Here is a 14,911-nt window from a genome sequence, read left to right as displayed (position 1 = left end):
GGTGCACTGCGATAAAATGCAGCATGGGTATGAATCAACCATATTACAAAGAAGAGGATTTCTATTTAAATTGTATTTTTATATAGTAAAAATTCATAGGGTGTTATTTAAAACACACATTTGTCCTGTGAAACTGCATGTACACTTATTCTACAGTGTATTCACAGTGCTTTACTTTTTCCATATTTTAGGTTATGTTACAGCCTTATTCCAAAATGGATTCAATTAATTATTTCCCTCTAAATTCTACAGACAATTCCCCATAATGACAACGTTTGTTTGAAATCTTTGCAAATTTATTAAAAATAAAAATCACATGTACATAAAAAATTGCGCAAAGCCTGTGAATACTTATTGAACCTTTAGCACCAGTTATGGACTCTTACGGATTACGGACTCAATTACAGATTTTTGGTCAGTTTCTTCCATACTTCTTTGCAAGACCTCTCACATCTCCATAAGGGTAAATGGGAAGCGTTTGGTGTACAGCCCTTTTCAGATCTCTCCAGATGTTCAATCGGGTTCAAGTCTGGGCCACTCAAGAACATTCAGAGTTGTCCCGTAGCCACTGTTAGCTTGGCTGTGTGCTTAGGGTCGTTGTCCTGTTGGAAGATGATTCTTTGTCCCAGACTGAGGTCCGAAGTGCTCGGGAGCAGGTTTTCATCAAGGATATCTCTCTGTACATTGCTGCATTCATCTTTCCCTCGATCCTGACTAGTCTCCCAGTTCCTGCCACTGAAAAATATCCCCACAGCATGATGCTGCCACCACCATGCTTCACTGTAGGGATGGTATTGTCCCGATGGCCTGGTTTCCTCTAGACATGATGCTTGCCAGAGAGTGCTTCAGGCAAACTCTAGGGGGGCTGTCATGTGCCTTTTACTGAGGAGTTGCTTCCGTCTGGCCACTCTACCATACAGGCTGGACTGGTGGAGTGCTGCAGGGATGGTTGTTTCCCTGGAAGATTCTCTCTTTGCAGAGAAATGCTGGAGCTCTGCCAGAGTGACCATCGAGTTCTTGGCCAATTCCCTGACTAAGGGCCTTTTCCCCCCAGATTACTCGGTTTGGCCCGCTTTAGGAAGAGTCCGGGTGGTTCCAAATTTCTTCCATTTACGGATGGAGGCCGATGTGCTCATTGGGACCTTGAATGCTACAGAGATTTTTCTGTACCTTTCCCCAAACCTGTGCCTCAACACAATCCTGTCTCAGAGGTCTACAGAAAATTCATTGGACTTCATGGCTTGGTTTGTGCTTAGACATTCACGGTTAACTGTGGGACCTTATATAGACAGGTGTGTGCCTTTCCAAATCATGTCCAATCAACTGTGAATACTTACGTACGTTTTTTTAAAAATACATTTGCAAAGATTTCAAACTTCTTTCAAGGTGTAATTTTTTACAACACTATTACAAAATGTTTTCCTTACATAATAATTTACACAGTTACATTTTATATCCTTATACAATTCTTCTTATACTTCTAGTTACATTTCCATTTTCTCCTCTCATTCACTCCATTCTCTCACATCCACCAATGGTCACTTTACACTACATTTTTGGATATTCCTGTGTCTTTTGTTAAGCATGATCTATTCCACTTTTCCCATATATTTTCATATCTCTGCACATTTACCCTTTGTTCATACATTATTCTTTCATAAGGTAAAACCTGATTAACTGCTCTCACCCATTGAGTTACTGTCGTTGGGATTTGGTTGAATCTTTCTCTATTTGTTTTCTTACCAGATATAATACTTCCTGTAAGAAAATCCTGTTATACCTATTACCTCTCTCATCCCTTAATATCCCCAGCAAACAGAGTTCCAGTGTGGCCGAGATAGATTTATTTAAATCTTTTTCTATTTTTCTGATCACCTATTGCCAATATCTTCCTATTTTACCACATTACACGAAGGAAGTCCACTCCCCCTGCCCACATCTAGTGCATTTTGATTCAGGCATCCTCCCCATTTTATGCAGTCTATTTGGAGCCAAGTATGTCTGATGTATTATATTTAGCTGAATTATCCGATTATTCATTGCCGGGGATACTTTCAGGTGAGAGGTGCAAACTTTATCCCATTCCTGATCAAGCATGTCTTGGATGGCTGCCTGCCATTTATCCCTTATTCTCAATGGTTCACCTATTTTTTTCTGTAGCAAATGTGAGTAGAGCTTAGATATTAATCCCTTTGGTCCCTGTGATCTTAAAACACCTACAAGGGGATATTTAGATATTTTTAATTCATTCCTTCTAAACTGTACCTGAAGCACCTGTCTAAGCTGAAGGTATCTATAAAACGTTCACGTTGTCATTATGGGGTATTGTTTGTAAAAGTTTGAAGAAAATAATGATTTTAATCCATTTTGGAGTAAGGCCGTAACATAAAAATGTGGAAAAAAGTGACTAATTCCATCATGCACTGTATGTAAAAGGAGGGCAGTATTACTTTAATAGGCTATATTCTCTCCAGATCAAATGTTCATTCATTTAGAATAGAGTGAATCAGAAAAAACTGAACTGTGGCCATTAGTTGGATGATTATAGTAAAACACATTCTATTTTTCCTATAATCGCCTGTTCCATCTGGTGGCACTAATGCAGTATTTTCCTGATGCACTCTATTCTGTATGTACAATTGTACATACAGAATAGTCTGCATGGTTCTCTTTTACGGTGCATATCCCTGTCTATTGCCCTTTAATACTTATCAGTTTTGCACTATATAGTGAATAAAAACCACTGATTAAAAGGGTGAATGCAATCTAGTATTGTACTACATGGATCTTACAGCACAGCCAGGAAGAAAGAAATAATCTTTCTCTAGGGTTTGGGGTCACACTGCACACGTGCTGAAAGCCTCAATGCCAAGATCAAAAGAACAGTCTCTAAACAGTACGCACTGTGTAATGTGTGCTCAAAAACCTTAGTTAAACCATAATCTCCGGTTTAAAGTCCCAAGTTAAAACGAGATAAAGAGAGATAGGCAAACAGTTAATTGTGGAGGATTATGCATTATGATAAGAGCAGGAAAAAAAAAAAATGTTCCTGAAAAAATGCTACTCAATCTGAAAAGCTCAAATACAGCAGTGTGTAAGCAGCTTGAAGACAATTTAATGCTTTGTAAAATCTGGAAAGGAAAAATGAGCATGCTAATTCAAGTATTTAACACTGCAACGCTGTCCAAGGAACACTCACATTTTTTAATATCCCTTTTACATACGGAAAGCAATCTACTGTGCATTAAAGAAGGCCTCTGCTGAGAAAATAGGTCATTACTGAACTTTTTTGAACATGCTAGTTGACTGAATGCAACGTGATTCAGTCTTTAAAGCTGAATTTCAGGCAAGTTGCAAAAAACCCCGATGAAGTACAGTGCCTTGAAAAAGTATTCCTACCCTTTGAAAAATGTTACAACCAAAAATGTAAATGTATTTATGTAATAGTCCAACACAAAGTGGCACATAATTGTGAAGTGGAAGGAAAATGTTAAATGGTTTTCATTTTTTTTTTTTTACAAATAAAGCCCGGAGTCAATACTTTGTAGAACCACCTTTTGCTGCAATTACAGCTGCAAGTCTTTTGTGTACGTCTCCACCAGCTTTGCACATCTAGATAGTGACAATTTGCCCATTCTTCTTTGCAAAATTGCTCAAGCTCTGTCAGATTGGATGGAGAGCATCTGAACAGCAATTTTCAGGTCTTGCCACAGATTCTCAATTGGCTTTAGGTCTGGACTTTAACAGGGCTATTCTAACACATGAATAGGTTTTGATCTAAACCATTCCATTGTAGCCCTGGCTGTACGTTTAGGGTCGTTGTCCCGCTGGAAGGTGAGCTTCTGCCCAGTCTCAAGTCTTTCACAGATACTTAACATGGATTTGAGGAAGTAATCTAGTGGCTACAGTATGCGGCAACATTTTTACAGTTTACACAGGGGCCACACCGCAAAGTCTAAACAAGTTAATTCCTGCAAAAACAGACAAGTTTTTTTTAACCCTCTGATTGCGGTTACTAACTCAATGGCTACCTAGCAGATGGTGCAACCATGACAGAAGGTACATATTTCTGGCAATCAAAGGGTCAAAAGGGTTCTGAACCCAACTGCACATTTATTTTACTTCCAAGATAAAAGGTTCTCAGGAAACAGATGTTTTATGGTGTTGTCATAAATCTCCTGAACTGCGGTTGTCTCCTCCTGCTACAGGGAAACTTCTTGTGTAACCTCCAGCTATCCAGGTATATATTGCTCCAGCTTTCAGAAGTATAAATTGTACCTGGGTGGGGAGGCTGTTAAGGTCTCATTTAGACCTTTGCAATTTGTAGTAATAAAAGTTGGCAACCTTTGGATGTTCTTTACATCTGAGGATCCTCCATGTGCGACTGGTTCACCATCATTCCCATTCGTTTTAAAGTAAAGGAAAACTTCAGGCTTCTTCTGCAAGCAGTTTATTTGTGGTGAGAAATAAAGGCTCATTCACCATTTCTAAAGGGATGTGGGCCCTGCAGTTCTTAGAACATTGGCATTACTCTGGGGCTTATAATGAAGGCAAGACCTCTTTACTAATCAGTTTGGGAAAGTATAACAAAAAACACAGGTTTGTTCTGAGAAAAGAAAAGCTGAAAGCTGCAAAAAATTAGTTTAAAGAGACATGTATGGGGTAAAGTGACAAAGCCTTTACATGCCCCTCCCCCAAAGCTGGCCAAATATGTTTTCCTGACGAACTGGATGAAATTTGTTCCATGAGTGGCCCATTCGCCACCTTCCTGCCTGGCATCCTTTAATTAAAAAATGGAAGTAGCTGGATGGTAAATTGCCAGCCGAACTGCAGTGTGAATGGAGGAATCCAATAGTGTATGGCCAATTGAATACTCACTTTTGTTGCACTCCCTTGACCCTACACGGGGCTAGACTTGCAGCTCTGATAGAAGGACAGAATGGTGGGGAACCCAGGGAAGCTAAATGCTAACTAGCAAGATATTCTGTCACCTTGCCTTGAATGAACAAAGTTGCAGAGTCTATTTAAAAAATCTGCAATAAGAAAAATATGGTGGCTGCGATTGCTCGCTAAAGATTTTTTTTTTCTTAAAAGCTGATGTCTGGGCACAAAAGAACCAGAGCACATGTAATAAGCTTGTGTTCCTTTTAGGTTGTTGGTAAACGCCAGTGTGTTAAACAAGATTTTGACTGCCCATCTAAAGGGAAATGCCACATCCCAAAGAATGACCAGGACGACAAATCCATAGGAAAAGTAGCTTCATTAGTTCTTCAATGAACCACAGTTTTCTTATAAATATAATACTTTTACACATATACAAAGCATATATCTTATTATACAATTCTGTACATGGCATTGAAAAGGCACAAGAACTTACAATCTTCCTTTTCAGGTTGAGACATACAAAAAGCAAAGACCACTTATTCAGTCTTTAGGTGCGAGCTTGGTTTGTATTGGCAGTACCTGTGAAGTCACGTATGGTAAAATTACCAATTAGTTACCTGTGAGATCTGTAGTCTTTTGTAAAACAATTACAAAAACAATAGCCGCCATTTCAAAATGAATGTTTTACACCATTGAACGCGGGGGCATAAGGCCAAAGTTGGCACTGAGTCCAGTCTTAAAGGTGATTTGGTAAGTGCAAATAAGAAGTGATTCCAGTGAGCCATGTAGCACACAGTATACATTGGACTGGCAATATAACATACATAAAAATGACTGACGATTTGCCTGTTCAGCTGCATTTTCTGGAATTGTTGGTCATGGAATGCTTCAGTCTTGGCAAGTAGTTTGAATGGTATGCTCTGAAAATCAACAAGGCTGTGCTATGTGCATCAAGCCATACATTCACTGGCCAATAGTAGTCAGGTCTTTCTTTAACATACTCTCACTTGGATGATCTCCTTTAGAGAAGCTGCAGAGAAGTGCTTGCAGGTCATTGATCCTGTGAATGGCACTGCTTTAGGTGGAGAGCAGCCCAGGCACTGGATATTGTATAGATGTAAGGAGCTCTCAGTCACATCACAGGAAAATTCTAAAACAAAGAAAAGACAATAAACTTACAGTACAAGAAGGAACAGCATTAGCACTGACAATATATAGAGACAGGGAGGTGCACGGGGGGAATGAAATGACTGAAGCACCTCTAAAGTGTCACTGTGTACTGCAATACTACAAGATGGACTGGCCTGGGGACTGTATGCATAGAACAAAGGTCTGTGAGTTTATCTCCTAAAGATTTATCAATAAAAGGTAATGGCTACCATTCACACACACAAAACAGCAGCAAAGAGGTCAGACTACAAAACTTCCTTACAAAGATATACAGTTTTCTGGAAGAATTTACATTTGCTTGACTCCCAGTAAATTTTTTTTAGCTTTTCCCATTTTCATTTTCGGCAAAATCTGTTAAACCAATCCCGTATACTGGCTGTGCCATCGTCAGTCCCTCAGTATCAGATATCATTCCTACTAATCAACCTCAGGGATATTTTAGAGAGAGTGTCAAGAAAAAAAAACACCAAAAAAAAAAAAAAACACCAAAAAAAAAAAACAGGGAGGTATAAAAAAAATGCAGGCACTTAAGGTACAGGCAAAAACCTTACTGTCACGGCAGGATTTTGGTCTGTTCTGACAGGCAAAGCTTCAGTACTGCCCGATGATACCATAGCTTGCATTCCTACCTCTTGCATATTTCTACTGATCAGTTAGGCTTCCCAACATGGGCCAACAGTAACGCGTAAAAGCCCAAACCATCTTAAAGTGTGGAAACTTTGTCTGAATAGCCCAAGATTTGGCCATGAGGGTTAGGGGGCTGCTGCATGTATGTGCATATACCCTGTAAAACACTTGAACTTTTACATGCAGCAGTTTACCTCAATCCTCGTGACAGAGTCTCTTTAACCAAAGTTAAAATGGCTGAACAAGCCTAAAACATCTAGAAATTCTACTCGAGTCATTCACAGGTGTAGCTTGCAGATCAACAGCTGGACAGTCACACACTGCCTGAGAAAATGCTTAGCCCATTCACATCGGTCTGGTGAGCAGCATCTGTTACTCCAAAGGCTGTCCAAATCAGCCTTATTTCCATTTCATCAAAGCATCCCACCACACCATTTACCGCAAGCAAAGCCTTGCGAATCACACCAGCAGTTTTCTCCCTTTGTTTTTATTTTTAAATAAGGGAGATTTTCCTGGTTAATCTGCCCTTCCCCTGATTTTCGGAGCCACTAAATCCTTGGCACAGCAACGTGGCATGTAACTAATATGCTTGGAGAATCGACTACATGATCTGGACATTTTTCAGCAGGGCTCAGAAGCCGGAAGTGTAGACTCACATGCACAGATGTTGTGGACTAAGTCAGCAGCTGCACAGACTCTGCGGAGATGAAAAGGGTGGAAAATGACCTTAATGGCTGAGGGAGGATCTGGAAGCTTGGATTAGAAGGCAAGTGCTAGGGACTCTGCATCCCCCACCACTGCAGTCTGTACTGTTGGGTCATGCCAAACATGAATGTACTGCTGGATTTTACACTGCATGTTCACAAACAGCTTCAATCCCTTCAGTATCGGCACCTATAGGAGAGGAGGAGGGGAAAGTTAGAATGTACAATAAATGAGAAGCATTTCCATGGTCTAAAATACATTCAAAGCTATGCGCCCCCATTATTATACCTGAGGGAGCTGAAACCTAATATTATAGAAACATTCTTAAACCAAAAAACAAAATGTACATCTGTATAGCAATAGAGTGTACAGGTAGAGTTAATGTTCTTGTTAACCGCTATGTTAGATAAATGGAAGCATCAAAATGACAATTGTCAGTTTAAACCCATCAATTCACCAGGAAGCAGTGATATCAAACTGATCCTGTGTAATGGATGGGCTGTAGTCACATAAATATTAGTTTGGCCAGCAAAATCACTGCTTCCCTGTATGCAGATGACAGGTGCAGTGTAATTATAGGTTGCCCTGACTTGCTATACTATACGTAGCATATTTTATAGGCTCTGCACATACTTGAAGAAAGGGATTTGTTGTATACAGACTTCATTTTTGATTACACTTTCTTATTTTTACATTAAAATCTGTCTATACAATATTACAATCAAAATTGTAACATATGAGGACATACATAAACAAATTTATGTCCAATCAGGCAGCCTTTGCACTACATACTTCCTGGTAGATCTAAAAGGAGGCTACAATCAGATTGTAAAGCGTATGGTAAGCTTAAGTGATATTATCAAGTTATAAAAAAAAAAAAAAAAAAATCTTATACTTAAAAAAAACGTATACGTTTTTCAAAGAGCACCCAGATCCTCCTTTTCTCCAAGTGTCCACATAGCAAGCTGTTTGTTATGGGGGTACTTGTGCACGCTCGCTATCAAGACACACAGAACGGTGCTCTGCCCTGCCCCCCACTTTCTCCTCATTGGTTCACTGGCTGTGATTGACAGCAGCCAATGAGGAGGCAGACACATGGGAGAGAAGCCGCTCTTGTGCACATCATTGGATTGAGATCAGGTATGGGGGGGGCTGCATACTGAATGTTTTTTACCTTCGTGTATAGAATGCATGCAGGTAAAAAAAACCTTCAACCTTTACCACTAATTTAAAGGCTAAGCCCATCTGTAAAAAATTAAATAAAAAAAAAATGAATGAACATATTTTTGCAGTAATAAAACTGCATTTATTATTTGCATCCACGCAGTAGCCTACAAAGCATTGCACCTGTGATCAGTGGATTAATGCTGGGCTCCTCTAGACTCTTCTTCCACCTGTGTCTGTACAGAGCTATAGGCTTTCAGTTAGAGATCTGGAGGAAGTGTCACCGCACTTGTATCCCATTGAGAACTACAAGTCTGTCTGCCAGGGTGGAGGACCAGACTTGTAGTTCATTCACAGATCTATGTGAATGATGTGGATGTGCAGGCAATTTAAAAAATGACAGCCTGTGTGAGACGAATCCCGCATGGGACACCATGCTACACCCTAAATATGGGTGTAAAGCCCCATACACACTATCAGTTTTTCTGCTGAGTTTTTCCTTCAGATTTACCAAAACAATATCATATGAGGGCAAATTTTAGGAGTTTCAATGTGTATGCAACCGGGCAGGCCATTGCATTACATGGTTTTGGTATATCTGAAGGAAAAACTCAGCAGAAAAACTGATAGTGTGTATGGGGCTTAAAAGATGGAGTTAGCTGTAAATTTGGCCCAGGAAGCGAAGAGTCTTTTTCCTAAAAGCTAAGTCTAAACACTGGCTTATACAGCTAAATGTCCACCAGAAATCCAACTGCCATGTAAATTGTTTTCTTGCTTGACATCTGTTAAAAAAAAAAAAAAAAAAAAAAAAAGGGGGGGGCATCTTATCAAGAATATGGGTTCACCTGTGTTTAGAACACTGGAACAAGCTAGGGCATAATTTGGATCAGTTAGCATTGTGATGGTGCTTCAGACTGAACTTGCAAAGCAATTTAGCATTCCTAAATAAAATGGATTCCTTTAAATTTTTGCCTTGATTTCTTTTTACCTAATAATCTGAACAACACACTTCATGTCTCTGGGTGGCTATGCTTACTCCTCCACTATATTCAAGAAGGGGACAAATCAAGAAGGACCACTCGTTCAAATAAGTATCTAAAAACGTATAGTATGTGCTCTTTACGTAAATGTTACATTAGGAAGGATTCCTGGATTGAGCTTTTTCTTCCAAAATTAAAATTCTATAATGTATACATATTCAAATCTGCTAGAAAATACAGGACCCATCTACCCAGGAAAAAAATATGTATAATATATTGGGATAGACTAGATATACACAAAGATATTTGGTGTATAAAAACAACATAAGGAAGGGTTAGAACGGTTTGCCTTCTTTGCTGTATGTGCCTTCCAGTCCAGAGGACAACCATTTTTATACTTTTTATTTTTTAACAGGTCTTCACTGGGACAGGAAGTGAGGAAAAATCTACCTAATGTTGTCACTGACAGACATGAATCTTAATGAAAATTTAAATTTTTCTCCACTCTCTCCAAAACACAAAAATACTGGACTTTAAGATGCAGTCTGAATTGGTAGTCACTTACCATGGTCATGATGAGGTGGGTGATACAAGTGCATCATTGCTGTGTTTTCTCTGTGTGTGTTTAGTTTACCATGTACAATTCTGCCACCCTCCACCCACATGGGCTGAGTTCTTTCACAGTGCTGAACACCAAGGTTGGTGCAGAAGTGGCGGGCACTGTAGGGAGGAGGTTGCACGGATGCAGAGGATCTTTTCTTTCGGTGACTTCTAGTTAAAGGTTCAGCCCTGTGGTTCCTTAAAGAAGTTGAGGGTTCAGGTTCATGTGGCTCATGTGTTTGTGAAGGAGACAGTGGTGAGGACTGGCTTTGCCTGATAGCCTCCCGAATAGTCCTTGGATCAGGGCAATGCCTAGATGATAGAGTCCTTGGTTCCTTACGCGTTAAAAGAGATTTAGATTCTCCACTATTGGATGTCCTGTGTTCCCTCTGACAACCCAAATCTGTCCTGACCTCCCCTCTAGGGGGTCGAGACTTCCTTTTGGCTCTGTGGGGGTGGGACACATTAGGGTGATGACGTCTATAGTGGTGATGTCGATGCTGGTGATAATGAACATGACTAGCATAAGAATTCTGTGTTGGCACAACAGTGTTGAATCCTGGGAGATCATTCTGAGGTAGAATAGAGGCAAGTGCTGGAGGGGGAGAATCCCCTGGATTGCTCTGGGAGCTGTGGCAAGAAGAGGAGGAGGAACCTTGTAGGCAACGTAGACTGACATCTGTACAGTTCTCACTGGAGGACCCACCATTGAATGGACCTGAGCTGCTGTCGCTGCCTGGGTCATCTGGTAAATATCCACTGGACACCTGAGAGTGAGAGGGGATTATCACTTCTCTGGGGCCCTCTGGTGCCCATCTGTGATGGCGAGGCACTGCTGCATCCCAGGGCTGTCCAGTGCCAAGAAAATAGGGTGTGCGGGACACAAATATCCTATTATTCATTGGAGGATACACCAGGGATGTAGAGTGAGGCTGTGGGGGATACTGCAAATGAGCAGCACCTGGGTAAGGTCTCCAAAACTGTGGCTGCGCAGGGGGACGGGACTGTGCTGGACGTGAAGGGGTGTTCACTTCTGCTGGTAGAAGGCACAAAAAAAAAAACACCATGAGAAATACATTCTAACTTGAATAGAGCCTTGCATATTCAACAAACTATTGATGCTGCAATATATTTCCCCATAGCCAGAACCTCCCACCCCCTCTCCAGCCCAGAGCGCCAGTGAGCGGTGACGGACAGTAACAGATCTCTACTCAGTGTGAACTGTGTAATCAGCGGTCATGTGACCACAGTCCTTGGTGTTAAGAGTCGATGGACAGCTGCAGCATCACAATGATGTTGCAGCCATAGAAGTTTATTTTTTTCCCCCATTCCCACACTTCTAGTTTAAAAACCTGGCTGGTTAGGCGCAAATGGGTTGCAGTGTTGACACCATAATTTTTTTAGATAAATGAAATCCCTATTTAATCAATAATTGTTTAAATTTAAACGTAAAAGTTAGGGTCCATTCACACAGGGGCAACACGACTTTGAGCGAGACTTTGGGAGGCAACTTGGACACGACTTGAGTATGAATCACAGCACGACTTGAGGCAACTTACAAGGCAACTTGAAGTTGCTTCCAGGACAGGAGACTTTACCAGTGGTCAATCACATAATAATCAGCTCTGTGGGAGGGAGGGGTTTGCCTAGAAAACAATTTTTACTTCCTGGAAAGTTGCTTCAGTTAAGGGGATCAGACTTGGAGGCAACTTCTATTGAAATCAATGGGTACAAGTTGCCTAGAAGTAGGATTGAAGTAGTACAGGAACCTTTTCTGAAGTCGGAGCAACTTCAGTAGTGTACATTAAGACGGCTCTCATTCACTTACATTGATTTTATCATGTTGTGCGACTTGAGGCAACTTGGGGCGACTTCAAGTTGGATCCAAAGTTGCCCCTGTGTGAATGGACTCTTAGTTCAACATATACCATGCAAATAAATATTTTAAATGTGATAAACAGCAAGTCGATATTTAAATTTTTTGGAGCCAATATGTGAGACTTAACATGTAGGTTTCCAATTTCCACACAAATACCAAACCTTCTTTATTATATAAAACCCAATAGTCTTCACAAAACAATACCAAGATGGAACTGTCACATTTCAGAGGTATGTCCGTCATCAGATAACTGACATTTTGACTGGTATAAATGGCCACACCAGCACTGTACATCACATATTTTCAGGTCAGTGGAGTCTTAACTGGTCAGGCTACAAAATGATAGCCGATTCTCTATTATTCATGTACTTCCTACGGGGATATGCAACATGTTCTACACTGACATTTTTTTATTTTTTTTTGGCAAATTTAGAAGCGCGGAGTTATTTATTTATTTTCCCAGGGCTGTGGTGTGTCAAGGTCAAATCAGAGGTTAGGTTATGCTAATAAGATCCTGGCTGTCCCCTATTGAATGTGCTAAACCTTTATGAAACCTATCTACATGTGGGAATGAGGTTACAGAATATAAAGAGAATTGTTGGGCGACTGACCCGTTAAAAAACACCATCTAATTACTATACCTTTATGACTCTCCAGACATGGGTTAGCCAAATTAAATGATATAGAACCCTTTTTATTTTACCATACTTTGATTTGCACAGTGTTTGTTCAAGCAATCCATCAGAAGAGTCAGTTACATTGCAGCAAGTGTCTGTCTTAGCCGCTAAATGGTCAAAGCTGCCGTCAATCACCCAGCGCAGACATTGGCTGCAGCAGATGGGGTAAAAGCACAAGGAGACAATGGACCTGCAAAATTGGAAGCTAATGGTCACATTACAGGGGGGCACAGTGGTGTAGTGGGTAGCACTCTCGTCTAGCAGTAAAAAAGGGTCACTGGTTCGTATTCCAACCATGACACTACCAGCCTGGAGTTTGCATGTTCTCCCTGTGCCTGCGTGGGTTTCCTCCGGGTACTCTGGTTTCCTCCCACACTCCAGAGATATGCTGGTAGGTTAATTGACTTCTGTCCAAAATCGGCCCTAGTATATGAATATGAGTTGGGGATCTTGGATTGTGGGCTCCTTAAGGGTAGGGACTGATGTGAGTGTGCGATGTGTGTGGAGTGCTACGTAAATTGACGGCGCTATACGAGTACCTGGATGGACTGGTGTCTTTATTCAAACAAACTATTTAACAAGGCCCCAGAGAGTGCAACAGATAAAATGCTGAAACTGTATCAACCGGTATTTATGAAATATTTACTCACACCTAAAACCACACATACATATACTCTTATATCTGAGATTTAGAACATGGGAGCTAACTTACCCAGGATGTCAAACATACACAGGGGGCAGGTGTGGTTCTGCCTGAGCCATGGATCAACACACTCCAGGTGATACTCATGGCAGCAAGGCAATACCCTCAAGTCCTAGTGAGAATAAAAACATTATTAGACTAAAAACTTGAAAAGTAGGAAACATTCTACTAAAAGAATGGTGCTCAATATTATACACAGATATTCATGGCACATTAGTATCTTTACATTAAAGAAAAAATGGAAAAAACATGCATTTTAATTGGGATACTGGTGAGGTGAAAAGCAGCTTTGGAAAAAACATATCCAAACTACTGCAAGCTATTTGGCAAGGTGCCCAAATATGGCCCTGGGCAAAACGTCAACGATCCACCAGCAGCAGCGGAAACTATTTCATTGAAGATAGTAGCTACCAGTCTATGATGTGTTTGCCCTATTAAGAAAGCTGGGATGTTAGTTAATTCATAAAGGTAAAACTATATTGGTCAGTTACCTGTCCTTCTGAGAATTCCTCTAGGCATACAGCACACACTGGCACAGAACTGCTGGTGCTTGCAGTTTCCACTTTGCCACCATTTCCACGCCAATCTCTTGACCTTCGAGGGTGGTATTTTCTGGTACCAAGTCGGCTTATAGCCAACAAAGTCTGCTGTTGTAATGAGTCCTGGAATGAAATGCAAAGTACATTTACCTGGCATTCTATACCCCAATACATTTTGTAAAACTACCAGCTTGTTTACAGTTGCTAATACTGTGCTTCTTTTATATACAACACAGGTTAGGGACAGGTTTATTTTCTGTATACTACAATATCAAAAATGTTTCCCTTTGAAAGTCTGCGTCTTTAATAAATGCTAATTAGCACTTTTGAGGATATATTTTATTGCTAAATAAGTGTTTACAATTGAGGCACATAACCTAAAACTAATGCTTGGCACGCGTTGGTGTATTGCAGTGCATTGCAATGGCACTCCAATGCACCTTCACAACACAAAATGCATGACGGCCATGATGTGCATTGTGGTGCAAAAAAAAATAAAAAAATGGAGCAAGCAAAAAAAACGCATAGCTTACAGTGCAACATGTTATAGTGTGAACCAGCCCTAAGTATCAGTACAATGTCATTAATGGACACATTTAAAAATTGGTCATTGACAGCAATGCTATGCACACAATGAAGCACTTCTGTGAGGCAATAAAAGAAAAAAAAAACACACAATTTTAACCCTTAATCTAAATTTACATTCTCTTTTCGGTCTACAAACTTGCAGCTAAAGATATCTTAAGATAATTGTGCCTGAAAATGTTCGTGTGGGAATCAGACACATACAAATTACAGGGACTACCACAGTTAACTTCGCTGTTCTAACTCAAAGGTTTCAATGCATCCCAAGTCACTGACACAAAACAAGTACACATCAGGAAAATTGAAAATTCTTATCTACTTATTTCACAAAGGGGCCAGCCTGATAGCCCAGAAACTGTAATTTCAGAAAAGGTGAGCTCTGGCCACCTCCAGGTTTT

At 40.4% G+C, this 14,911-nt stretch overlaps 1 protein-coding gene across 2 annotated transcripts in view; it reads right to left on the bottom strand.

Moving 5' to 3' along the window:
* Positions 1–5,241: 5,241 nt before the first annotated feature.
* The window catches only part of RNF43 (ring finger protein 43), a 74,050-nt gene continuing 64,380 nt past the window's right edge, over positions 5,242–14,911 (bottom strand). The window contains exons 6-10 of one of the 2 annotated variants that reach the window (XM_077480670.1): positions 13,881–14,051; positions 13,399–13,501; positions 10,096–11,166; positions 7,338–7,575; positions 5,242–6,034 (exon numbers count right to left, since the gene is read on the bottom strand). In XM_077480670.1, coding sequence (XP_077336796.1) covers positions 7,529–7,575; positions 10,096–11,166; positions 13,399–13,501; positions 13,881–14,051 — 1,392 coding nt within the window. In that variant the 3' untranslated portion in view covers positions 5,242–6,034; positions 7,338–7,528. The remainder of the gene's footprint in view (positions 6,035–7,337; positions 7,576–10,095; positions 11,167–13,398; positions 13,502–13,880; positions 14,052–14,911) is intronic. The other variant, XM_077480671.1, reaches the window with a different exon arrangement.

The sequence above is a fragment of the Lithobates pipiens genome, unplaced genomic scaffold (genome assembly GCF_037356315.1).
Source record: "Lithobates pipiens isolate NorthernLeopardFrog02 unplaced genomic scaffold, aLitPip1_a1.2 Scaffold_16, whole genome shotgun sequence".
Classification (NCBI taxonomy): domain Eukaryota; kingdom Metazoa; phylum Chordata; class Amphibia; order Anura; family Ranidae; genus Lithobates; species Lithobates pipiens.
Note: the sequence above shows the minus strand (reverse complement) of the source record. Positions and strands in the feature narration are given on the sequence as shown.